Source organism: Electrona antarctica (assembly GCF_951216825.1).
Source record: "Electrona antarctica genome assembly, chromosome: 24".
Lineage (NCBI taxonomy): Eukaryota > Metazoa > Chordata > Actinopteri > Myctophiformes > Myctophidae > Electrona > Electrona antarctica.
The window spans coordinates 28,157,216-28,183,905 of record NC_136803.1 but is presented as its reverse complement, the minus strand read 5'-3'; the positions used below and the strand labels follow the sequence as shown (position 1 = coordinate 28,183,905).

The window sequence follows — 26,690 nt, the reverse complement described above, 5'->3', positions numbered from 1 at the left end:
TTAAAATCTCTCTCCCATTTACGGAGGGATGGTAACTCCTGGGAGTCCAGTCCAGTGAGTACAGCAGTGAGTAAAACGATGAAATGAAATGTGATACCTTACTACAGTTGCATAAGAAATGTTCTGTTTTACTGTAAAGGGAGCCCAGTGGTGTTGGCAGCTGTAGTGAGTTAATAAAATGCCGTATTTGCAGGAAACCAAAAAAATGTTCTCTTGGGAGGTTAAACTGTGTCTGCAATTGCTGAAACGACATCAGAACACCATCTCTAAACAGGTCTCCCAATACACGAAGCCCTAGTGAGTGCCAGGTCTTAAAGATGGCCGAACTGCACCCAGGTCCAAATTCATGGTTGCTAGAGATTGGTATTAGCAATGACCTTTGGTCTCCTCTCCCTACGTGTATGGTAATCTGTCGCCACGATAGAATTATAGATAATTGGATTGCCTCGTATCTCCCTATGAATCTTATCTTTATTACCGGTTACCAGTGCCCATAGTGAATTTGGTGAGCAGCCCCACGAGTCCACACAGTTCTTATTGTGTAGATCAGGGGTTCTCAACCCGTGGGTTGCGACCCCTCGGGGGATCGCCAAATTATTTTAGGGGGTCCCCAAATTATTTTAAAATTTTATTTTCACGATTTTTCAAAAATAGCAGACCTACAAGCTCGTAGCGCGCTTGTAGATCTGCTATTTTTCAATAGCTAAATTATAACAATGCTTAAAACACCAAAAGGGGTTCCCGCCCAAAATGGTAAGGTTATTGTAGCAGTCAATTTATATTGGGGGTCGGGAGGGGGCGGGGTGGGGGTCCCGAGACATTGCCAAAGCATTTCTGGGGGTCCCCGGCCAAAAACATTGAGAACCCCTGGTGTAGATAGGCTTGTAGCCATTCCCAGATGTAACGAGCGTGATAGGCCCAGTTATAAAAGAGTATATTTGGCATGGCAAGGCCCACTTTACTGGTCGGTATAGCTGCAATATTTTAAATCTTTGCCTGGGTCTCTTTCCATGCCACACCAGTGCTTTGGTGTAGGAAATGGGCGTACAATTGAGCCTCTCCAGACCATAATCCGCCGGCAGGCAATTTTTTTTTGCCAACGGCTGATTCGGTCTGGCTTATTAGCCAGGCTATTGCAGTAGCCCTGACTGTCAGAAGTGTTGTTATAAGCCTGACCAGCTGCCTGTAGGCTACCTATTTTGTTGATTATTAAACACAGATGGCAAAAACAAGAAAACTGAGTTCATGACTCTTGACCACTTGACTCTGCTTACACAGACAGCTGTTTAAAAAAATCTTTCTGGGCTCATTTTCGTTTTTTTAAAATAAATAATTATTAGCCTATTATATTTTTAAACACAGGTAGTATAGAGTATATAGAGCAGTAAATGGAACTGGGTTTTATAGGAAGGTGGTGGGGCATCCATCCATCCATCCATCCATCCATCCATCCATCCATCTTCAACTGGGTTTTATAGGAAGGTGGTGGGGCATCCATCCATCCATCCATCCATCCATCCATCCATCCATCCATCCATCCATCCATCTTCAACTGGGTTTTATAGGAAGGTGGTGGGGCATCCATCCATCCATCCATCCATCCATCCATCCATCCATCCATCCATCCATCCATCTTCAACTGGGTTTTATAGGAAGGTGGTGGGGCATCCATCCATCCATCCATCCATCCATCCATCCATCCATCCATCCATCTTCAACTGGGTTTTATAGGAAGGTGGTGGGGCATCCATCCATCCATCCATCCATCCATCCATCCATCCATCCATCTTCAACTGGGTTTTATAGGAAGGTGGTGGGGCATCCATCCATCCATCCATCCATCCATCTTCAACTGGGTTTTATAGGAAGGTGGTGGGGCATCCATCCATCCATCCATCCATCCATCCATCCATCCATCCATCCATCCATCCATCCATCTTCAACTGGGTTTTATAGGAAGGTGGTGGGGCATCCATCCATCCATCCATCCATCCATCCATCTTCAACTGGGTTTTATAGGAAGGTGGTGGGGCATCCATCCATCCATCCATCCATCCATCCATCCATCCATCCATCCATCTTCAACTGGGTTTTATAGGAAGGTGGTGGGGCATCCATCCATCCATCCATCCATCCATCCATCCATCCATCTTCAACTGGGTTTTATAGGAAGGTGGTGGGGCATCCATCCATCCATCCATCTTCAACCGCTTATCCGTAGTAGGGTCGCGGGGGGCAACAGCTCCACCAGAGTGCTGCAGACTTCTCTCTCCAGAGCAACATTAGTGACTTCCTCCTGGGGGATTCCGAGACGTTCCAAGGCCAGTGAGTCGATGTGATCCCTCCAACTGTGCCTTGGTCTGCCCCGGGGTCTCCTCCCAGTGGGACGCAGGGCAGCTAATATCAAATTAAACTGTCTGGGGTGTCACAAAAGCCTCAGTAGAGGATAAAATGACCAAAAGCTTTTTTGAAAGTGAAATATGCTTTAAAGGGGAATACCACTCATTTTCAACATTGAACTATGTCATTAATACACCTGTCCCCCCTTCTGTTTAGCCTAGAACTGAATGTTACGCAAATCTGTACAGATGATCTCTATAGTCATGCGATCAAGACAGGTCTGTTTGATTTTTCATTTTCCATCCTGATTGGCTTTGTACGTCTTTAAATGTTCTGATGGATTGATAATGGAGGACGCGTCCCTGAATCCCTGATGTAGTCCCAGTGCTTTTTCTGGTTTTATCCTTGTAGCACTTTTTGTATTGTAGCCTACTATCATTCTACAAACTGAATAAAGTTCTCGATCAATAAATCTATCTAAGATTGACATCTAAAGTTTGCAGTAGTGGCCCATTTTGAACAAACAATCATGAATACAGTCCGATTGTGGTGAAACTTGCACATTCACACTACGTTGAGGAACAAATGCCACCATTTTAACATTGCCCTATTATAGAGTCACCACCAGGATGCTGATTTTGGCAAAACATTGTATTTCTATTATTCCCCCATTCGTCCAAATATCACGCAAATAGGTATTGTCTCTATAGACAAATAAACCAGACGGATCCGTCCGATTTTTCATTCTACCTGACCTGGCGGAGACCTGTGCACCGAGGAGCACTTTTCATAGTTCTTCAATGTATCTCTAAAATGACAAATTGGAATCTTAATTTTTCCTTTGTCTTTTTCTGTCGCTTAACAAGCAAAAACCTCCAAAGCTGCATTTTCCAATAACTTGACAAACACTATTATTTTAACCCACACACACACACACACACACACACACACACACACACACACACACACACACACACACACACACACACACACACACACACACACACACACACACACACACCTTCACAACAGTCAGCCCATTTCTCAGAAACGGATCCAATGCAATGAATACAAGCTGAAAGTGAAAGTATTGGTTTGTTCTGGGTCAGGCTACTCTTTGCACATTGCTGACCAGATAACAGGGTTTTATTCGCCTGGCTTTGGCACACACACGCACACACACACACACACACACACACACACACACGCACACACACACGCACACGCGCAGCACGCAGCACGGTAATGTTTTGTCCTGTATTTACCCAGGGTAGTAGCTGAGCACAAGTGCTCATTTTCTGATACTGTTGTACTGACCAGTACAACCACAGTCTGATACTGTTGTACTGACCAGTACAACCACAGTCTGATACTGTTGTACTGACCAGTACAACCACAGTCTGATACTGTTGTACTGACCAGTCCTGTTTATCAATCTCCGTGTTGGGCATTTGACCATGACCTTGAACTTGGACGGAGAACTCCGCCCTGGGCCTCCATAACCATGTTACACTTGCACAGATGATGACTCAAACCGTTTAAGTATTTTAATTTGTGTATTTGTGAAAAAACATAAAAGAAATACAAACATTTCTTGTGACCTTAGACAAAATATTGCCTATATTTTCACACACATTTAATGTCTCTCAAATTCCACTCTTGACTCACACAGTAACTAAACAAGCTATTATCTTTGGCCTTTTGAGTTCTCACAACTATATTATACACACAAACACAAAATCATGACACATTATGATATAAACGATACAGAAACACACATAAATACATAATATTGTACATATTGTACAAAAAAAGTATAAATAGGTATAAAATATTCACTTTGTGCAGAGCTACAGTAACAGTGAGGTTGTTACAAACTGGGAGCGCAACGGGTAAACGATGAGAAAATGCATCTGCAAATATTCTCGCATCAAACTATTCATAAAGTATAGGCAGCCGATGTCTCCTTCATACTTGTATTCACTATGAAAAATAGACCGTGTTCCAAATGCGAAGTGTCAATTCATCACAGTGTATTCATGTTCTGACTGTGTGGATGTATTCATGAAACTAAGTAAGGGCCGATTCATACTCCTATTTTACCGCTGTTTCGGCGCTGTAGAGCCGAAATGATTTCGGCTCGTCAGAAATTTTCAGTAGCACCGAAGAGCCGACATTAGGACGGTACCCGCCCCCCCGAACCTCAAATGACGTCACATTGTAGGCTCTACAGAGCCGAACCGACTTTTATTCGGCTCTAAAATAGGAGTATGAATCGGCCCTAACACCAGCTCAAATATATATATTTTGCGACAAATTAATTGCACGAAAATAACACAACAAAGTACAAAGTGTAAGGTAAAGAAAGGTCCTTGACACAAAATAAATCTTTGGTGAGAAATTATGTCTGAAAACAGTCTGAAACTGTTACTTTTTGGAAAATAGAAAAAACGAAGCTGTGTTCTAAATGGTTCAAGTGTAGTCACAAATTAATACTTTTCATTTGTTCAATAAAAAAAAAAGTTAAATGGTAAAAATAGCAGATCAATTTTAAAACTTTTGATACACACACACACACACACTGCTATTTTTGGTACTTTTGTGAGCCACCGTAGTATGACGCAGTAGGCCAGTAGTGGGGCATTACTTTATGGGGGAGATCATGAAAAATATTGAAATATGGAGTTCTAGCCTGACAACAAGGATATACAGTACATAGAAGGGGAGCGTACCTATGTTCCCCAGGTTCTATGTTCCCCACCATGCAAAAAAGGTTCTTTGTTCCCCACTTAGAATAAACCTAAAACAGAAACCTAACCTAGTAATTCTGGTAACACAAAGTATTTTAGCAACTTAGTCTTACTTTTATTAGCAAATTCTGATTTAAGCTCAGTCTTTGAACAATCCATTGAACTTTAGGCCTGCCTAGGCTACTTAAACTATCTAATTAACACTGGCATAAAATACACTAAAACATAATTACTCAGACTCTTCAACAAAGATAGCAACAACAAACATTCTTTGTTCTGTACATACAATTGTATAGTACAAAACACTGAAGTCCTTCAACCAGAAACGCAACCTAACGTAAGTGGGGAACATAGAACCTGGAGAACATAGGGATGACCCCCATAGAAGCTACCGGTGGTCATCCTCGTTCTCTGCTCCGGAGCCTTCGGGGGGATCCACCTCCGACTGATCTGGAAGAGAAAGTTTGATCACAGTTTGATTGATTGATTGATTGAAGAATTTATTAACAGTTTGCAGAATTACAGTACATTTCAAGCACAAACTCAATACAAAGGCTGTTAACTGTGAGTGGACGACCCAATTAAGCATTACACTTGTTTCCAACAGGGTCCACCATGTTCAAATCATCAAAACATTTAGAGACGTACAAATAGACACTTCTATAGACAGAACAGGAATTCATCAAAAAGGAGGTAAAAAGGGAAAAGAAATATATACAGTGAGGGGAAAAAAGGGGGGGGGGGGCGGGGGGGGGATTCAGATTTTACGGGGGCCAGTTTCGAATTGCAGCCATCCGTAGGTGCCCTTTGAGAGCGGTTTTGAAGGAGTCAAGGGATTCGCATGTCTTAATGACAGTTGGTAGGGCGTTCCACATTTTGGTGGCATAGGAGCGAAAATAATTTAGTCCCTTGTTTGTGCCGAATCTGGGTTGTACATGGTTCGTTGCACTCCCTCTGGTGTTGTGGGTGTGGACTTCGTTAACATTAAGGAAGTATCTAGACAGGTACATGGGTATCTTGGTGGTGTATCGAATCTTGTGGACCAGACCCATTGCAAGTTGCTGTACTCTGTCGTCGACCCTAAGCCATTCCAGCCTGTCGAAGTGGGCAGGGGTGAGGTGGGTTCGGGGGGCTAGATCAAGTAGGAGCCTGACCAGTTTGTTTTGGGAAGTCTGGAGCCTGGTTTTAAGGGCCTTTGAGGTGCTGTGGTACCAGGAGGTGCATGCATAGTCAAAGAAACCCTGTACAAGGGCTCCTGTTAAGGTCTTCAAGGTGTTTTTGTTGACCAGTGAGGAGATCCTGTAGAGGAATCTTGTTCTATGGTTGACTTTTTTGATTACGTTGGTGGCCATTTTATCACCGGAAAGATTAGCCTCCAGGATGGAACCTAGGTAGGTAATTTCATCTTTACGTGTGATAACATTGTCACCCACTCTAACCAAGAAGCCATTTGCCTTGCTGAGATTACTAATAGAGCCAAAGAGAATGGATTCAGTTTTTCCCAGGTGTAAAGATAGTTTGTTATCAGCGAGCCAGGTGCAGATTCTACCGAGTTCAGAGCTGAGGGCATTTTCAACCTGCAGTTTGTCCCTGTCCGAGACCAGCAGTGCTGAGTCATCTGCGAACAGGAACAAGTTGCAGTCACAGGCTGAAGTCATGTCGTTTACATATATTAGGAACAGTAGAGGCCCTAGTATGCTTCCTTGTGGAACGCCACAGCTCACTGGGAGGGGGGGGGACAGTGTTCCGTTCACTTCCACCATCTGTTCTCTCCCCTCCAGGTAGGATTGCATCCAGCTCACTGATGTGCTATCGAAACCAATTGCTTTTAGCTTGTTAACCAGTATGGAGTGGTTCACGGTGTCAAAAGCCTTTTGGAGGTCCAGCATGACCATGCCGCAGTATTTGCCAGCGTCCACCTCTTGTTTGATGTGGTCGCTTAAATAGAGAAGGCATGTGTCAGTGGAGTGGGATGTTCTGAAGATTGGAACTCGTACAATAATTTGTTAGTGGCAAGATACTTTTCAACCTGTTCATAGACTATTTTTTCCATCACTTTCGAGATGGAACTAAGAATAGAAATAGGGCGGTAGTTGCCGGGGTCTAATTTACTCCCTTTCTTGTGCAAGGGGGTTACTTTGGCCAGTTTGAAATCTTGGGGGACCTGTCCCTGTTTGATGGAGAGGTTTACTATGTGGGTGATGATTGGAGCTATAGAGATGGCTGAGTCTCTGAGAAATTTGGAGGGAATGTTGTCATGGCCTGTGGCCTTGTGGGGTTGGAGGGCACTCAGTTTCTTAATTATCTCATCAGTTGTTACCATAACTAGTTTAAAATCGTCTTTACAAACACCTAGGTTTTTGTAGAAGGTTGTAATGTGCTCTACACCAAAGAGCCCAGAGTGGGAGGGCAGTTTGTTAACCAGAGTTGTTGCTATGTTTGTAAAGAAGATATTCAAGTAGTTGGCCACATCAAGGTTGTCAGTGATGAGAGTGTTGTCAGATTTGATGTTTATGTTCGAAAATCTGGTTTTTAGTTTCTGACCATAGCTTAGTTGATTGTTTAGTAGCTTCCAGAGCTCATGAGGATTGTTTTTGTTTTCCTGAGCTTTATCATTAATGAAGTTACTTTTAGCTGATTTGGTCATGGCAGTTACACTGTTTCGTAGTTTGATTCGTTGTGTATTAAGGTTGTTCAAACGAGCTTGGCGAACACTGTCGAAGCGCTTGGCTAGCTTTGACTTGCATTTTAGAACTTCAGAGCATTTTTTGTCTCTGGCTTTCATTGCAGCCAGTATGTCCGAATTCATCCATGGTTCCGAGCGGGTTTTGCCCCTGGTGGTTCTCAAAGGAGCCATGTTGTTCAGTACTGATGTAAATTTGGTTTTGAAGCCAAGCCAAGCTTCTTCGACAAGTGTGCTTTTAAGCTCATCGGACCAATCCAGACTCTCCAATACTTGGTTAAAGACCTCACTAGAGTAGGTTTTGAGGTCCCTAGATATGACTGTTTTGTGGCAGCCGGTCTTAAGTTTTTGTATTTTGCGGGTACAGAATATCATAAAATGATCACTAAGCCCACATACAATAACCCCTTTCTTGGAGATTCTGGATTTGTCCGAGGACAGAATGAGATCAATGACAGTTTGAGTAGAATCACACACTCTAGTGGGTTGGGTAATTAGCTGACTGACACTATGTAGATCACAGAACTTACTGAATGACTTAAACACAGGTGCTTCCTTACGTTGCATGTCTGTATTGTAGTCGCCAATCAGGATTTTCTCTACACATTCCTCCTCAGCTAAGCACCCCTCAAGTATATCATAGAACCCATGTTGGTCAGGCGGTCTGTAGACGGTGCCCACTAATACTGATTTAGCCTTTTTGAAAATTAATTCAACCCACACAGTTTCAATTTCATCATGCTGTAAGTCAGTACGAGTAACATATTCAGTGTCTTTGTGAATATACATACACACGCCGCCACCATGCCTGTTTCTGTCGTTTCTGATCAAAGAATAGTTCTCTATTTCAACTTCTGGGTCTTTGGTTGACTCATCAAGTTTGGTTTCAGAGAAGCTAATGATGTTCGCCTTACCGCATTGAAACATGCGGTTCATCCCTACAGCTGTTCCCAATATGTCATCGACCTTTTCCTAATCTGTGCGTGTGATTGTTTGACTAGCCCAGTTTGGGCGGGAACCCCTTTTGGTGTTAGCATTATGTTATGCTTTAGCTATTGAAAAATAGCAGATCTACAAGCTCATAGCGCGCCACCGAGTGGCGCGCTACGACCTTGTAGGTCTGCTATTTTTGAAAAATCGAAGAACGACTGACATAGAAACATAGCTTTTTCAGAAAACTGTCAGGATGTAGAAGACATTTTTAGAATCTGATCTCAGGTCAAAATGGGCTAGACTAGAGAAAGGTGTGTGGTTACTGGTTTCGAGGCCTCTTCTGAGAACAGCGGCGAGAATGGTCCCTATAAGAAATCTACGCATATACTTTGAGAAAATCCATATCCATCATCCCAAGGTGAAGGACCACCGTAAAGATTGATTCTGCAATGTTTGTTGAATTCTCCGAATTGTTTCTTCCACCCAGTTTTGGGATTACATTGAACTTGGATAGATATATCCATCGTCTGGCTATGCGAGACTATACCCCACACGGGACGCTCAAACACAAGTGTACCACCAGAGGGCGCCAGAGACTCTCATACCTGGCCTGAAGGATTGGTTGAGAGAGGCCAACATGCGCAGCATGAAGGATGCTGGGACAGTAATGGTGTTCCTGGTTTCCTCCAACATCAGCTCATTACGGCTAATTACCTGTAATTGACGACAGCGTATCACACACGCACGCACACGCGCACACACACACACACACACACACACACACACACACACACACACACACACACACACACACACACACACACACACACACAGAGTTAGAAATTGCTTTATTGTTGAGCAAACGGATTAAATTATGCCATTGTAGACATTTAAGATGATAAACAAAACAAGTATTTGACCTCTTCAGCCAGCTTCCTGTTAAAGGACGGACGCTCTTCCATGGGAGACCAAATCTTGATGTTGTAATCTATCCCCGATGTAGCCAGAACTAAAAAAAAATAACAAAAACACACAGTTAAAAAGAAAGACTTTCCATTATGCCTGCTTGTTACTTTTGTTACTTTATTTGTTTATTTGGACAGGACAATGCATATTAATGGATGTCACATGGACGTAAATACACCGGATATAGCACAGTTGCTAATTTTCATCCGTAGTCCTCACAAAGAAACACAAAACGGAAAACAGACAGGCAAACAGTGGAATACTGTTTCCCCCCTACGGTCATAATAATTGAAGGGGCATTTTGTCTGTGAGGAAAGACAGAGAGAGACAGAGTGAGAGAGAGAGAGAGAGAGAAGGCTTATGGTTGTTGGGAGAGAGAGAGAGAGAGAGAGACAGACAGAGTGAGAGAGAGAGAGAGAGAGAGAGAGAGAAGGCTTATGGTTGTTGGGAGAGAGAGAGAGAGAGAGAGACAGAGTGAGAGAGGGGTGCACTGACGTGGTTCATAGGGGTGCGGTTGTAGACAGTTGACCACATGGTTGTCGGCCTCCAGCACCATCAGGTGCTCGGCGGTGATCCGGTCCCAGATGAAGATGTGTCCACAGTCGGAGCCGCTCAGCACAAACCTGTCCCCCCAGAAGCACGCGTCCTTGGTCTGCAGAGAACCAATGGACAAGCAAAGCAGTGAGCACGACAATCGTTGAAACATTGAGCATCTCTCTCTCTCTCTCTCTCTCGCTCGCTCGCTCGCACGCACACACACACACACACACACACACACACACACACACACACACACACACACACACACACACACACACACACACACACACACACACACACACACACACACACACACACACACACACACACACACACACACACACACACACACACACACACTCTCTCTCTCTTTGATGAATTGAACATGGTGGACCCTGTTGTAAACAAGTGTAATGCTTAATTGGGTCGTCCACTCACAGTTAACAGCCTTTGTATTGAGTTTGTGCTTGAAATGTACTGTAATTCTGCAAACTGTTAATACAAATTTCAATCAAACTCTCTCTCTCTCTCTCTCTCTCTCTCTCTCTCTCTCTCTCTCTCTCGCTATATGTATCAGTGGTGGAAAAAGTACCCAATTGTTTTACTTAAGTAAAAGTACCAATACTGCAATATACTGCAATATACTTTTACTTGTTACTTCGTTACAAGTAAAAGTATGGAATTGAAAATGTACTTGAGTAAAAAGTACAAAAGTATCGGCATCAAAATGTACTTAAAGCACTAAAAGTAAAAGTACTCATTGTGCAGCATGTGCCATTTCACAAGTTCAAAATGTGTACAAAATCTATTGAAAATAGCCGATCTACAAGCTCACAATGCGTCGCGTTGCGACGCATTGTGAGCTTGTAGATCGGCTATTTTCAAACAGCCAAAATGTAATAGGGTTGAAGTGGTTAATGTATGTTTTCTAATCAAAATTAAAATCGCCAAAGTAACTATAGTAACTAAAGTTTTCAAATAATTGTAGTGGAGTAAAAGTAACACATTTTGGTGTAGTGGAGTAGAAGTAAAAGTATTGGAAATTGGAAATACTCAAGTAAAGTACAAATACCTCAAAATTGTACTTAAGTAGTTGTTCCCCTTACCATGGTCCTGGAGTTGCGGTGGCCTTTGTAGACATTTTGGATCCCAGGCTTCCTGACTTGCCGTGACTCGCTCTCTTCCAGCTCGCGTCTCTCTTTGCGACTCCGGAAGATCTCCTGAATGCGCGCCGCAGCAGAGCGCCTTGACCAGAACCAACCAACCAACCAATACGTTATTCGCTTCCTCCAGTTCTCATTGTCAAACGTTTTTGTCAAACAAAATGAGAAAAAGAGGTTACGCATCAGCAATGGTTTTCAGTGGAGTGCCAGACCCAAATCCAGTATACATCAAAAAACAGGAATTTAAAAAATTCCAAAAAGCACATCCAAAAATTAAACAAGCGGTGGACAAAGTACTCACATTTCCTCAGAGCTCTGATGAAGGCTGCATAGCCGAAACGCGTAAGCGTTCCTTTTTGGTGTGTGCCAATAAAGAAATGGAAATGTGAGTACTTTGTCCACCGCTTGTTTAATTTTTGGATGTGCTACGTTTTTTCTTTTTAATTCCTGTTTTTGTCAAACAATTGGAATCCAACACACAAATCCAAATACACTACATAAACGTTGATGAAGATCAAAATAACTGTTGAGAATCACTTTTAACGATCATGCTTGTCCAAGGTCATCGCAAACCCAATGACGTTGTTAATGACACACGTGTTTCCAAACCGGTTAACCTGTAAGACCCAACGATGCTTCTCGGTAACATTTTTATTTTAATTAATCACTTAATTCTTTTTTTTTTTTCCTATTCTTTTTTCACCTAAACATCATCATTGATGTTCATTGTTTAGTCTTGCAATGCCATTGGTCATGATATTTGCATATAAATACCCCCCACAGAGGCACAAATTTACACAACTTCAAAATCAAAATTGACCTATGACCTTTAATCTTTAACCCTGATAAAAGTAACTAAAATGCATGTAATACATATATTTGTGTGATCATTAGAATGTCTAGAACATGTATTATGTATTATTGTGAAAGATATCCACCGAATGTAAATTATTAATTTATTATTATTATTTTAATAATTATTATAAATTTGCATAAAATGTTCATTAAACTTTTTTTTTTTTTTTTTTAACATATTTTTTTAACATAAGTCCTAGTAGTACAAAGTAGTAGTAAGGTTGAAATCTATTTTTTGCAAGTAGAAATGTATCCGGGTCTTACAGGGTTTTAACACTGTTAGTGACTGGAGTTAGCAGCATGGGGCCAAACAATTACCTTAGCACTCGTTCCCCTATAACTAATCCTCTGAGATTAAACCTACAGGAAGAAACAAGCAAATGAGAGAAGTAATATGATTCTCTTTTGATAGAACTGGCGCCTACTGAGATATCAAGCATTCTGGCACTGAAGTGCAACACTATGTTGCTTAGAGGATGTTTTGTTTTGTGGGGTGTTCTCCATTTGATAGAATCTATTGTAATCGTAATCAGGGCTTGTGTGCAGAAGGTAGCCAGTATAGGGCATTCACTTCTAGTCATTTTTACTAGTTGCCTAGTTTACTAGTCGAATAGTCGACTAGATGTTTAACTACCTATTATGTAAAAAATTAAATAAATTAAAAATATATATATATATATATTTTTATATATAAATATTTGTACATTGAAAAACTGTGTACATGGTGACTATAACTATAATCTACCTGATCTTGAGGCCTACAAAATCGGGAAAAAAATATTATTATTATTTTATTTTTTTATCAACTAGTCAACTAGTACCAACAAGGTCGACTAGTGGATTTACTAGTCGACTAGTAAACTAGTCGACTAGTTGCTTAATGCCCTAGTATATATATATATTTTTTTTTTAGGTAGTGTGAAACAATATAATTCTCCTCCGATGAGCGGCTGGATGCTCGAACATAAACAGTGGAAGTCAGCGGTTCTAGCGGTCAGCTCCAAGGTAGGTAAATCGTGTAACTGCGAGCATGTGAAGTGGGAGGCTGTTGAAATAGACGTGTGCAATCGTCTGGGTCAATAGAGCGTCGCAGTCCCGCCCCCTTTCGTCACCACGTGAGACCCAGAAGTGAATTTTCTCCATAGGCTTTTCAAAAAGTATTTATTTAAAGACGTTTACGCCACGGACAAAGCCAACTCGAGTTGTGACAAATCATGACAACAAACACAACATTTTGGGCCAAACTAATAATTACAAAGAAGAAAAACAAAAACAAAAAAAAGTGTTGTAACCTGCCTTTTGCTTATTTTTTATAATTATTTGTTCGGCCCGAAAGATTTTGTTGTCATGATTTGTCATGATTTGTCACAACTCGAGTTGGCTTTGTACGAGGCATAAAAGGTCTTTAACCCATTTTGGTGTTTTAAACATTATGTTTTCATTTAGCTATTGAAAAATAGCAGATCTACAAGCTCGTAGCGCGCCACCGAGTGGCGCGCTACGAGCTTGTAGGTCTGCTATTTTTTTGTGCAAATCTTTGAATATATATTATTTCAGTGAACGTTTTAACTCAAATCTTTGCTTCTGGGGACAACATATTTCCAGATGGGGGTCGGCAGCCAATTACATGTAATTTTTTGGGTCCTTGACTGTCAGGATTTAGAAGACATTTGTAGAATCGTCTAAAGGTCAGGTCTAAATGGGTTAAATAAATACTTTTTGAAATGTCTAATGAACGGGAAATCATTTCCTGGGCCCTGGTAGGGGGCGTAGGGGACTGCAACGCTCTATACTATGTTAGGAAAACAAAGTGCCCACCTGTCCCCCCAATGCAGCGGAGGCTGTGTGGGAGCCACCTCGTCCTCTCTATCGTCCCTGTCCGCCTGCTGTGACCTCACACCGCCTGACGGGGCTGTTCCTTCGCCTGAGCCGGCCGACGGTGTTGCAGGGCTCGCTTCTCCACCAGTCCTGCAATGCCCCCAAAGAAAACACAAAACAACAACGTGATTGGTTCCATACAGTAGGTCTTATTTTAGTTCAAGGGTTATGGGTGCACATTTAGGCCTGACGTCGAAATAAAAAAAATGTTCGCTCTGAAAGAATATATATTCAATGATTTGTTTTCACGATTTTCACGGTTTTAAAAAAATAGCAGACCTACAAGCGCGTAGCGTGCCACTCGGTGGCGCGCTATGAGCTTGTAGATCTGCTATTTTTCAATAGCTAAAGTATAACATAATGCTTAGTTAAAACACCAAAAGGGGTTCCCGTCCAAAATGGGTTAAAGAGATGTTTTTGTTTTTTTCCTTTTCTGCACACCTGACGCTAATCAGACCACCACCCCACCAAAATGGAATTTGTTGGGTTACTTCTACTTTAGTTGATAAATATTGATGCCGTCCGTATTTTATACACTTTGTTTCTCGTACTAACTACAAAACGCATATATACTGTACAGTATGTAGTGTATCTATAATACATACAACACAGTATCGCATTTCTCATTCATTAAAAAAAAATCACACCTGTGTGAACTGAGTGGTGTAAGGTCTTATATAGCCTGATCAGCTGTGATCTGACGTAATGTCTGACGTAATGAAATCACACCCGGGTGAACTGGGTGACCGTAGCAACCATGCTCATTTTTTGAGCACAGACAGACAGACTAACAAAGCCAGTTGTAGGAGTGGTTTACACCACTCAAAAACAATGTTTCATGTCTTAGTTTGGACTGTACTAAAAACCTATAAGTCTAGTAAAACTAACCAGTAAGACGCCCTGAGGTCGCGTGCACGCATCCGCCTGAGTGACTTTGGTATGTGGGGTCAGATCAACACATGGAATGAATTATGTACTGGCCATATATGGAGTGTGTCTTGAATGTACAGGGTTTGATGATATATACAGTAGAGTTGCTGGCTGGCTCCATATATATGCAGAGGTGACGATCCAGTCTTCTCCATGTATGGTTATCTAGCGGTAGATGAGGTCAGTGTCGTGTGATGTGTGGAGGTGTGATGTCACAAGGCGTGACCATATATGGAGGCATGATGTCACGAGGTGTGACCATACATTGAGGCGTGACAAAAACACACACTGATGGGGAAATGCCTTCGGTCGCAAGAGTAATTTTGTCTTAATGTTCGTCTTAACCCATTTTGTGCGGGAACCCCTTTTGGTGTTTCAAGCATCACGTTATACTTTAGCTATTGAAAAATAGCAGATCTACAAGCTCATAGCGCGGCACCGAGTGCCGCGCTACGAGCTTGTAGGTCTGCTATTTTTGAAAAATCGTGGAAATGTGCCTCAAATTTTTGAATATACTGTATGTTCTTTCAGAGCGAACGTTTTTAACTCAAATCTTTGCTTCTGGGGTGGTCCCTGGAACTACATATTTTCAGATGGGGATCCGCGGCCACAATACATATAATTCTGGCGGTCCTTGACATGAAAAAGGTTCAGCAACACTGACATAGAAACATAGGTTTTACAGAGAACTGTCATGATTTAGAAAACATTTTTTTAAATTTCGACATCAGGTCTAAATGGGTAAAAATGAGGACTTTGCTTTTGATTTGCTGGGATCATTCATGGCGGAGGTATACGGTACCAGTTCAGTTGGATGCTGCTGTCCGTGGTGGTGCCCTGCTGGGTGCCGTAGTGGAGGCTCAACACTGGCTCCGCTGCCGGCGGTGGCTGATGGCTCCCTCCCGACCCGGTGGACTGGGGGTCGGGGTGACCCTCCGCCGACGGTCCCTGATCGGCTGGTTGATCGGCTCCAGCTGCAGCGGGAGTTACATTGACTGGAAGAGAGTGTTTTGGGGTGTGTGTGAAAAAGAAAAAGTTGTTCTTTAACCCATTTTGAACTGAGATCAGATTCTAAAAATGTCTTCTACATCCTGACAGTTTTCTGAAAAAGTCAGTCAGTCGCTCTTCGATTTTTCAAAAATAGCAGACCTACAAGCTTGTAGCTTGTAGGTCTGCTATTTTTCAATAGCTAAAGCATAACATAATGCTAACACCAAAAGGGGTTCCTGCCCAAAATGGGTTAAAAGGCACAATTAAGGACCAATCGACTACTAAACAACAATTTTATTTAGTGATTGGTTCTGTGTGTGTGTGTGTGTGCGTGCACATGTGCGTGCGCGCGTGCATGCGTGTGTGCGTGCACATGTGCGTGCATGTACAGAAGTACGAGAACAGATACAGATAAGTTTTATAGTTCCGTTACCTCTGGCCTGTGCTCGAGAGCGCATGCGGCTGCTCTGAGCCTCGCTGGCTTCCTCGAACCAGCGCGACATCATGTCCGAGATGCGCTGCAGCAGGGTCACGTCCGACTCCCCTGAACGGTACAGTACAAGCATTACGTTTCATCTTGGCAGAGAGAACGGAGCATATCAGACACATAGACACACGTACATGCACAGGCACATTCTTAGCGTTAATGTAACGCTGAGGCCCCTTTTCCACTTCAGAACCAGTTTTTAGTGCATGAGCCAGACCTCCAAAATTGGAACGTTAATTATTATGAATTGAGCGGGCAAAACCATACCTATATGTTAAATTGTTTATAGGATCAATATAAGTACATTCATATACGATAACCCTTCCACAGGAGTAGCTTTTTCATATTTATCACACATTTTGTAATTTTCACCTACAGGCCTATACGATTTAGGCCTGGCGTCAAAATAAAAAAAACGTTCGCTCTGAAAGAATATATATTCAAAGATTTGTGCCGCATTTTCACGATTTTTCAAAAATAGCAGACCTACAAGCTCGTAGCGCGCCACTCGGTGGCGCGCTATGAGCTTGTAGATCTGCTATTTTTCAATAGCTAAAGTATAACATAATGCTTAGTTAAAACACCAAAAGGGGGTCCCGTGGGTTAATAGAATGGGTTAATAGTTATCACAATGAAACCTCTCCAGTTGATATACTTACTTACACTAAGACAATAATTTATTGTATTACACATTTTCTGAAATTGTACATTTGAATATGCAAAGTTGGCATTATGTAGGAAAATATGCAAAAAATAGGAAAGAAAGGCTACTGTGGAATTAAATTAATTATATTGACAATTTAATATAGGTATGGTTTTGCCCACTCAATTCATAATTAACATTTTTGGAGGTCTGGCTCATGGACTAAATACTGGTTCTGAACTGAACCGGTTCCCAACCGGTGGAAAAGGGGTCTGAGAGTGTAGCCTACAAATGGAACAAAATGGAGCCAAAGGCACCATTTGGTTGCATTTGTAGTTGTTACAGACACAAAAGGCTCCATTTTGGCTACTAACTATCAATCTTGTAGCTGAGGCCCCCCCTAGAACATGCTCATGAATACCTGGGTATCGGATCCACAGACCATGCATTGATAACCGGTGATATACAGCTGTTCATGTCTGCATAATTATGAACCCTTCACAATGTTGAGAAGTTCAGGCCATTCAAGGAGCTAATATCGCCATCTAGTGGATGTCTAGTGGATCACTGTGTTTCAGTAGTGAAATCCTTTGTAAATGTTGACAGGCTCAGGTGTGTGTGTGTGTGTGTGTGTGTGTGTGTGAGCGTGCGTGCGTGCGTGCGTGCGTGCGTGCGTGCGTGCCTGCGTGCGTGCGTGCGTGTGTGTGTGTTTCTTACCGTCACGGCCCCTCTCGCTCTCTGGCCGCGCCAGGGGTCCAGTGTCAGACCAGTCTCCTCTCAGGCGGAGGCGTTTGACAGGGGGCTGAGAGAGAGAGAGAGAGAGATAGGGAGAGAAGTGGGGGAAGGGGGAGAGAGAGATAGAGAGAGAAGTGAGAGAGAGGGGAGAGAGGGGAGACAGGGGAGAACGGAGAGAGAGAGAGAGGCCCACACACATCAGTCACAGAACAGGCAGGTTTATAAATAACCCAGCCTATCTCCATGAACACCCCCCACACACACACACACACACACACACACACACACACACACACACACACACACACACACACACACACACACACACACACACACACACACACACACACACACACACTTCGCCTGATTTGATCCCATTCCTTGCATGCTCAGTTGCAGGTTTCAAATATATCACACAGGTTGAAAATGTAGGACATTCACGTGCACATTCACGTGCGCCTCCGTGTGTGTGTGTGTGTGTGTGTGTGTGTGTGTGTGTGTGTGTGTGTGTGTGTGTGTGTGTGTGTGTGTGTGTGTGTGTGTGTGTGTGTGTGTGTGTGTGTGTGCGTGCGTGCGTGCACACGGCACACGTGCACTTAAATATGTTATCTGAATCTATTTCGGGTCTGTCAATCACCACACACTCTCTGGATGTACAGGAAGCCATCTGCTCTCTCTCTCTCTCGAGCATGCACACACACACACACATGCATGCTGACATAAAAAGCGCAATGGTTTCCACGCACGCACGCACGCACGCACGCAAACACACAAACACAGCAGACTACTGGTAGCAGGACAGCGTTAGGATTGAGGAAGCACATTCCGTCCCACAAAGGACACTTTAGAAAGCCATTAGAAAATAGTTTAACCCATTTTGGGAGGGAACCCCTTTTGGTGTTTTAAAGCATTATGTTATCTTTGAATATATATTATTTCACAGCGAACGTTTTTTAACTCAAATCTTTGCTTCTGAGGGGTTCCTGGAACAACATATTTTCAGATGGGGGTCAGCGGCCAATTACATATATTTTTGGGGGAGCTTGACATGAAAATGTTTGAGAACGACTGACATAGAAACATGGGTTTTTCAGAAAACTGTCAGGATTTAGAAGGCATTTGTAGAATCGTCCTCAGGTCTAAATGGGTTAAAGAATCAAAGTAGCAGACCTAGCGCGCTATGAGCTTGTAGATCTGCTATTTTTCAATAGCTAAAGTATAACATAATGCTTAGTTAAAAAACCAAAAGGGGTTCCCGCCCAGAATGGGTTAAAACATGATACACCAATGTGTACATTTCAATGGCTTGTAATTAGAGTAATAATAATGCAGCAATTTTACATTAAATAAATGGGTCATCACGGCCAAAGCAAATTCCTTGTTGGCCTTGTTGGTCGTCACATTTAGTAATAAAGACAGTCTGGGACAATCCTATGCTGTGAGGTATAATGACTTTCCTCAAAATCATTTGAGATCCCTGGAAGTGGCCCTGGACCTGTATATCCTATCTCTGTTTATGATATAGTCGAGTTTACTAAAGTTTAGGCATGGTTTTAGTTCATTAAATTTACTTAACCCATTTTGGACTGAGTTTGATTAAAAAAAAGGCTTCTAAATCCTAACATCTTTCTGAAAAACCTATGTTTCTATGTCAGTGGTTCTCAACCTTTTTCATGTCAAGTACCCCCAGAATTATCTCTATTGGGCCACAGACCCCCATCCCAAAATATGTAGTTCCAGGGACCCCCCCAGAAGCAAATATTTTAGTTAAAAATGTTCGCTCTGAAATATATATTCAACGATTTGCGCCACATTTTAACGATTTTTCAAAAATAGCAGACCTACAAGCTCGTAGCGCGCCACTCGGTGAGCTTGTAGATCTGCTATTTTTCAATAGCTAAAGTATAACATAATGCTTAAAACACCAACAGGGGTTCCCGCCCAAAATGGGTTAAGGTTTAACCCACTGTTAGTGGGTTAAATTTAGGTATGATGTGGAGTCTGGGTCATTTTGACCTGGAACATACTAATGTTGTCGTAATGTGATGCCTGTTACGTTGTGTTCCCGGTGGTTAGGAACCCCATTACACGGGGCATGTTAAGTCTTGTTGTGGTTCAGTTGATCCAATACCGCCCTGTGCCGTGTCAACTCTGCTGAAGCAATCGTATCGTAAAGCTTCATTTCACCGAAGATTCTGTGATCCTGATTCTTCTTAAACAGTTCACCTTTTCATCTTAAATGTTAAGCCAAGGTCAGAAAACACTCACAATGGATATAATTAATTAAGTTAATTAAGTTCAGTGTTGTGTTTTAATGTCAGTATGTGTAAAGTGCAGTCATTTCTATCATTGATAGGTTATGTGAAATTCGTTTTAAAGGTGATTTGAAGTTACAGACAGCGAAGTTATGAGTGTCTTAATGTGTTGATAAGTAATGCAAAGTGTACGTTTATGGTATTGTGGGGATGTAAAGAAGAATCATTTGAAGACGACAACATGTAATCTGAATCCAGTGTAACATTTTGGGTACTTTTGTAGTGAGTCACTTTTTGTTGTTTTTCCTAATGTTTAGTAGGTCATGCAATGGCACAACACAACACAAAGCACTGTTAGTGAGTTACTTTTTTAGGCATGGATTAAATTAATGACATCAAGTTACGCTTAGGCATTGTTAGTAGGTTACGTTTAGACATGGATTTGGCGTGGTTGTTGTTAGGGTTAGTATCAGGGGTTCGTGCCTATACTCTTCCTTGGATGTACAGCACTAACCACCACCAAGAAACCTGAGTGGGATGTACCGTATGCTTCCTACTGTCCTATACCGTACAGCAACAGTTCTAAGCAGCCACATTGCCTAAAAAATACCTCTAGTAGGAAGAAGCTCCCTTGCAAAATGAGAGCAGTGTTTGTGATTCTGATTCCACTTCCCACCTCACGCTAGGGCATTCACTTCTAGTCATTTTTGCTAGTTGACTAGTTGCCTAGTTTACTTTTTTTTGGGGGGGGAAATATATTTGTACATTTAAAAACTGTGTACATTGGTGACTATAACTATGATCTACCTGATCTTGAGGCCTACAAAATCGGGAAAAACTAGTCAACTAGTACCAGCAAGGTCGACTAGTGGATTTACTAGTCAACTAGTAAACTAGTCAACTAGTACCAGCAAGGTCGACTAGTGGATTTACTAGTCGACTAGTTTACTAGTCGACTAGTAAATCCACTAGTTGTACAGTTTGTACATTTCAAGCACAAACTCAATACAAAGGCTGTTAACTGTGAGTGGACGACCCAATTAAGCATTACACTTGTTTACAACAGGGTCCACCATGTTCAATTCATCAAAACATTTAGAGACGTACAAATAGACACTTCTATATAGACAAAGAACAGTACAGGAATTCATCATAATGTAGGGCAATGCTTAATGCCCTACCTCACGCTTAGTGTCCTGGGAGGGCCCCTTGATCTCGCGGGCGGCGTCGTCCTGCGGGTTGAACAGGTAGAGGTAGTCGCAGGCGAAGCTGGCCAGAATCTCCCGCCCGTCCGCGCTGTAGCACAGCGAGGTGACGCGGTTCGCCTTGTTGTTCAGGAGGTGCGGCGGCACGAAGCGCACGCACATGCCCGACACTCCACTTCCCGAATGGCATCCTGTATGTGTGTGTGTGTGTGTGGGGGGGGGGGACAAGATGGTATGTCAGCCAGAAAGACACACTCCTATTTCTATTGTCTACATTGGGAACCATTCAAATTTAAATGTGGCAGGAGTTGAAGTGATTGATGTGTGTGTTTGCATCCCGACGACGTCGTCACTTTCTTTTACCTGTGGCTATCGTCCCCAGCATGCGTCTGTCGTAGATGCGCACCGAGTTGTCCGAGCAGCCCGCGGCGAGGTAGAACGGGTCAAGAGGGTTGATAGCCATGGACGTCACTGCTCTCCGACAGTCGATGAGAATGTCCTGAGAATAGCGCCACAACAACAACAACACAACAACAACGCTTCAGTCCACAATGTGCAGTAGGTAGGTAGGGGCTGGAGTGGAAAACAATTTGTGAGTGGAAAATGTAGGTAACTATTCAGCGAAAGTCCTGCGAGTGTCATGTAACATTTGCAACCTGGCTTAACCACTTAAACCCTATTTAAAATTGCAACATGCACGTTGACAAGATGACGCGCCGAAAATAGGGATGCCAGGGTTAAACTGGGTGAACTGTAGCCTGAAAAAGCCCTGTTGCTTTTCTGGGCATAGAGGGGCGGGATCTAACTAGCGCTAGTGGAAACCGACGGAAATCGGTCATGTTTTGAAGGTCCGCCACACAGCGGAGAACACTGATTTGGAGCGATGCCCCTCTGCCCTCCTATTGATTTAACGAAATACAAGGTTCACTCTCACTCCTGTGCCACTTTTTCTGCTGGGCTGGACCCAGGCTCCCCCCCCCCCCCCCCCCCCGCCCCTTTCAAAACAAAACGCATGTGTCCCACCAGAGGCAGGGTGAACCCTGACCTAAATGGCATCCATCCACCTCTTCTCCCCAAGAACACGACACCAGTTCTGTACCTGCTGGCCTGGGCCATGGCTCAGTGGTCTAGGCAAAAATGAGAAAAGGCCGCACACACGTAACCATGATGCTGTATATTTATTGAAAAGAAACCAACGTTTCGACGTTTCGACCTTCTTCAGGGAATCTAGGCAGTGGTCTAGGCACCTTGGCTGGTAATCCAGTCTGGCAGTGTGCCACGGGTTCAACTCCCGATCCCAATGGCCTTTACTGCATGTCTTCCCCCCCATCTCTCTCCCCATTTCCTATCAGACTACTGTCTGTCCCTCCATAAAATATATAAAATAAAGGCAAAAGCCACAAAAAACATTTAAAAAAAAGTTCTGTACCTGTTTGCAGTTGCTTTCTAAGCAGCTGGGCGAGTTGCGCACGTCGAACCAGCGTATGGCGCCGTCCTCTCCACAGGAAAGGAAGGAGTGCGGATCGTTGGGTACCGTCACTATCTAAAAGGAAACCCACATTTCCCCCAAAGCGCCATTACAGAAATAAGCTTTTGAGCTTTACATCATTATGGTGATTTCATGTCCTTCGATGTCATACGAACAACATTTAAAAGGAACTTCTCAAAAACATTTTCAGTCAGTCAATCAATCATTCAATCAATCAATCAATCAATCAATCAATCAATCAATCAAGCTATCAATCAATCAACCATCCATCTGTCCATCTATCAGTTATCACAACGGTGTTTAAAAAGATGAAGATGATGAATTGTATCCTGCATTACACTATTTTAAACAACCTTCACCCCACATATACTTTAAAAAATAAAGTAATTTGTTCATTCACAGCCAAACACCCACTCTACAGCAGAAAAGTTTATTCTTAAATACCGGTATATTTACACACGCGCGCGCACACACACACACACACACACACACACACACACACACACACACACACACACACACACACACACACGCACACACACACACACCTTGTATGCAGCTCCGTTGTGACAGTGATATTGGTACTGCGTGGCAGCGCTGGGTCCCTTGGTGATGTTGGTATAGAAGATCTTGCCGTCCGCCGCTGCGGAGACCACCACGTGATCCCCGGTTTGGGGCATGAACTTAGCACTGTGAATGCTAGACTGATGCCTTGAGGTGACTACGGCCTTCACCTGAGGAATGAATGATAACATGAATTTAGCAGCACTGTGAATGCTAGACTGATGCCTTGAGGTCACTACAGCCTTCACCTGAGGAATGATAACATGAACATAGCAGCACTGTGAATGCTAGACTGATGCCTTGAGGTCACTACAGCCTTCACCTGAGGAATGATAACATGAACTTAGCACTGTGAATGCTAGACTGATGCCTTGAGGTGACAACGGCCTTCACCTGAGGAATGATAACATGAACATAGCAGCACTGTGAATGCTAGACTGATGCCTTGAGGTCACTACAGCCTTCACCTGAGGAATGATAACATGAACTTAGCACTGTGTGTGAATGCTAGACTGATGCCTTGAGGTCACTACAGCCTTCACCTGAGGAATGATAACATGAACTTAGCACTGTGTGTGAATGCTAGACTGATGCCTTCATCATTTCACTGCAGGCTTCGACAAAGCCTAAGGAATGTTCACATGAATGCCAGAACTTTGTAGATAAATAAAAAACAATCTCTCTATACAGTACGTAACAGAAAACTGAACAGCTGTTAAGGTTGGTAGGTAGATACAGAAATGTATACAGTACATATACTTACTATTTCGCTGTATGGGTTCGTGACGACCAGGTTGCCATCGTCTGATCCTGACAAGATGTATTCTCCTGTTTCGCTCCAGCATAGTGAGTTGACCTGCCACCACAGGGAAAACGAGTTATTTTCAGAGGGAGGCTATACCAGAGGATTGCATGCATCTCCAACAGATATCGCAGTATCAATACTGCAATGTAGAAACCGGTAATCAAAATGTACTCGTGCAAAGTTATGGCATTGAGTACCAAAAGTAAAAGTAATCATTATGAAGAATGTCCTGTTTCACAAGGTATCATGTATAACAGGGGTGCCCGCACTTTTTTGACTTGAGAGCTACTTTCAAAATGACCAGTGCGACAAGGTCTACCCACCCAAAAAACATTATATCATTGCTGAAAATAGTTAAAAATGTACCTGAAGGGGCTTTGGAATAGCGGCGCTGGTGTTACATAAGACAAACGCACTTGGAATGGGAAATAGAGGGCGGAAATGGAATTGGTACTGTTTTGTTTTGTCTAACTTTGTAATGCATCTGACGTTTGTGCGCAACACTCTTGAAAACAAAGTATTGCATTGTGGGTTTGAGCTGACAGGCCCGATTTGATGTTAATCAATGAAGTCGCCTTAATTCAAGTGGCAGATGCCTTTTTCCTTTTTTAATTATATATATTTTTAGGGCCATGTCATGCGATCTACCTGCAAAGCCTTTCTGATCTACTGGTAGATCACGATCTACCTTTTGGGCACCCCTGATGTATAACATGTTATGTATTAAAATCTATCTTTTCAAAATAGCAGATCTACAAGCCCACAATGGCAATATTCAAATAGCCAAAGGTTAAGGTGGTTAAGGTATGTTTTATTCTTATAATTATAACAATTAACAACAATAACAACAATATATCACAAAATCTGGTCAACTTCCTCTTCATTTAGCTATGGATCCGGATCTTCAAACAGTAAAATCAACAATATGTTGTTGACGTTTTTTTTAATAAATTCATTAATAATTAAATGCAGAACCAGGTTTTGTGATGGTATATCATTGGCAGAATCAACTTTGTTTGTTTTTTATGCACTAATAGAGTGACTTATATCTCGCCCACCTTTGGTGTTACATCATGGCAAGGTATTAACTACAGAATAACACACGCCAAACCTCTACCACAGTGTCTGCTTTCTGGTTTAAAGGTTAATGCCATTATTTGTGGAGAGAGTTACAAGTGCCAAGAGTGTTTTATTATCACACAATTAGAATCATCATGACTAAATGAATAGAATACAATTAAAAGTTGAAATGAACTTTATTGTAACATTTAAAAAAATATATAAAAAAGCATTTAGAGAGAGAAATACGAACTAATTAATTAATTGAATGATTGATTGATTCATGGATTCATTTTATTATTATAAGTGACTGGACTTGTCTCTCGCTCAACTTCAGTTTTGATATACTTACAGAGCCTTCATGCACATCTAATGTAGATTGAAGTTTGAGACGCTGTATAAAGTCTTTGCTTCCTGAAAAAGGGATTCATAAATAAATACAGATTTACATAGCCTACAATAAGAATAAATAATACACAAAACATTGCTTAAAATTTCTATAATTGTATTTAATTTGTTTCATTTTATTTCAACGTGTACTATAAAGTAGCCTGCTGCCTATACTATAAAGTATATCTTTATGTTTTCTTAGTTTTCCACTTGTAGGCTACTGTATATATTAAATGTATAATGTGGCGTAGGCCTATTGTTTTCATATGTGGACCAGCTTTTTAGGGTTCAGCTCAAACATAAATAAACAACGATGAAGCAACGTGTTGACCATGAACAGGCAAAGATAGATGAGATGACCATTGCACAATCAACTCGGTGGAAAACCTATTCAAGTTCAACATCCAATAATGAACAACATCAATATATATTTTGAAGGATAAAAAAAACCCATCTAATTTTAATGTATTAGTTCTTACTTAAAAAGTTGCTCCTGGTGAAGTTTGTGTCGCTGGAACCGATGGAGCGCTTCCTGATGTCCCAAATTAGACCGCTGGAGCGGGGCATGTTGTCAAAGGAAAGTCCCCTCGATCCTTGGCTGTCGCCTGTTTATAACCTAAGTTATAATAAGTAGTACTGTATTGTTAGTATTGTCGCGCCTGCATGCATTTTGTGTTACTTTGGTTCTTTCAAATCACGATCGTCCTGTAGTAAACGAACCGTGCCTTTACTCGAAGTTCAGTGTGACAGTTCAAGACGAGTCTGTACAGTTGTTGTTGTAGCTCGCATGAGTTCTGAAGTTGTCACTAGCCGTATGACAGCCGTCTGGCTGGGGGTGGGGTTGGGGTGGGCGGGGGGGCTGTCTGCTGGCTGGGTTTAGGGAGCGCAGGCGCAGGTTCAGAATTTAAATATTGCCTATATGATGTATGATTTTGGAAATGTATGTGTTTTTTTGTTTGTTATTTCCTCGCCGTTTGTCATTCATGTCACTTATTGTGTCCTGTTGTCTTTTTCACATATAAAAAAGTAA

At 42.2% G+C, this 26,690-nt stretch overlaps 1 protein-coding gene across 2 annotated transcripts; it reads right to left on the bottom strand.

The window, feature by feature from the left end:
• Positions 1-5,025: 5,025 nt before the first annotated feature.
• Positions 5,026-26,457, bottom strand: LOC306917682 (DDB1- and CUL4-associated factor 6-like). Of its 2 annotated transcripts, XM_079495978.1 has the most exons (18): positions 26,140-26,457; positions 25,623-25,684; positions 24,170-24,262; positions 23,391-23,576; positions 22,783-22,896; positions 21,717-21,852; positions 21,330-21,544; positions 17,876-17,960; positions 16,462-16,572; positions 15,841-16,033; positions 14,049-14,198; positions 12,549-12,590; positions 11,319-11,457; positions 10,168-10,324; positions 9,627-9,715; positions 9,312-9,420; positions 5,479-5,540; positions 5,026-5,062 (listed from the first exon to the last, which is right to left on the bottom strand). In XM_079495978.1, the coding sequence occupies exons 1-17, from the start codon at positions 26,225-26,227 to the stop codon at positions 5,479-5,481; spliced, it is 2,031 nt and encodes a 676-aa protein (XP_079352104.1). In that variant the 5' UTR covers positions 26,228-26,457; the 3' UTR covers positions 5,026-5,062. The 2 variants fall into 2 exon arrangements, with proteins under 2 accessions (XP_079352104.1, XP_079352103.1); XM_079495977.1 differs by lacking the exon at positions 5,026-5,062 and having other exon boundaries at positions 5,192-5,540.
• Between the last annotated feature and the right edge of the window lie 233 nt (positions 26,458-26,690).

Bases quoted from the DNA above. Each gene is read 5' to 3' on its own strand.
- LOC306917682 (XM_079495978.1), bottom strand. From the start codon at position 26,227: ATGCCCCGCTCCAGCGGTCTAATTTGGGACATCAGGAAGCGCTCCATC. The intron at 21,545-21,716 runs GTAAAAGAAAGT...ACACACATACAG, and splicing joins GCTGGGGACGATAGCCACAG to GATGCCATTCGGGAAGTGGA. The intron at 9,421-9,626 runs GTCAAATACTTG...CGTCAATTACAG, and splicing joins ACAGGAAGCTGGCTGAAGAG to GTAATTAGCCGTAATGAGCT.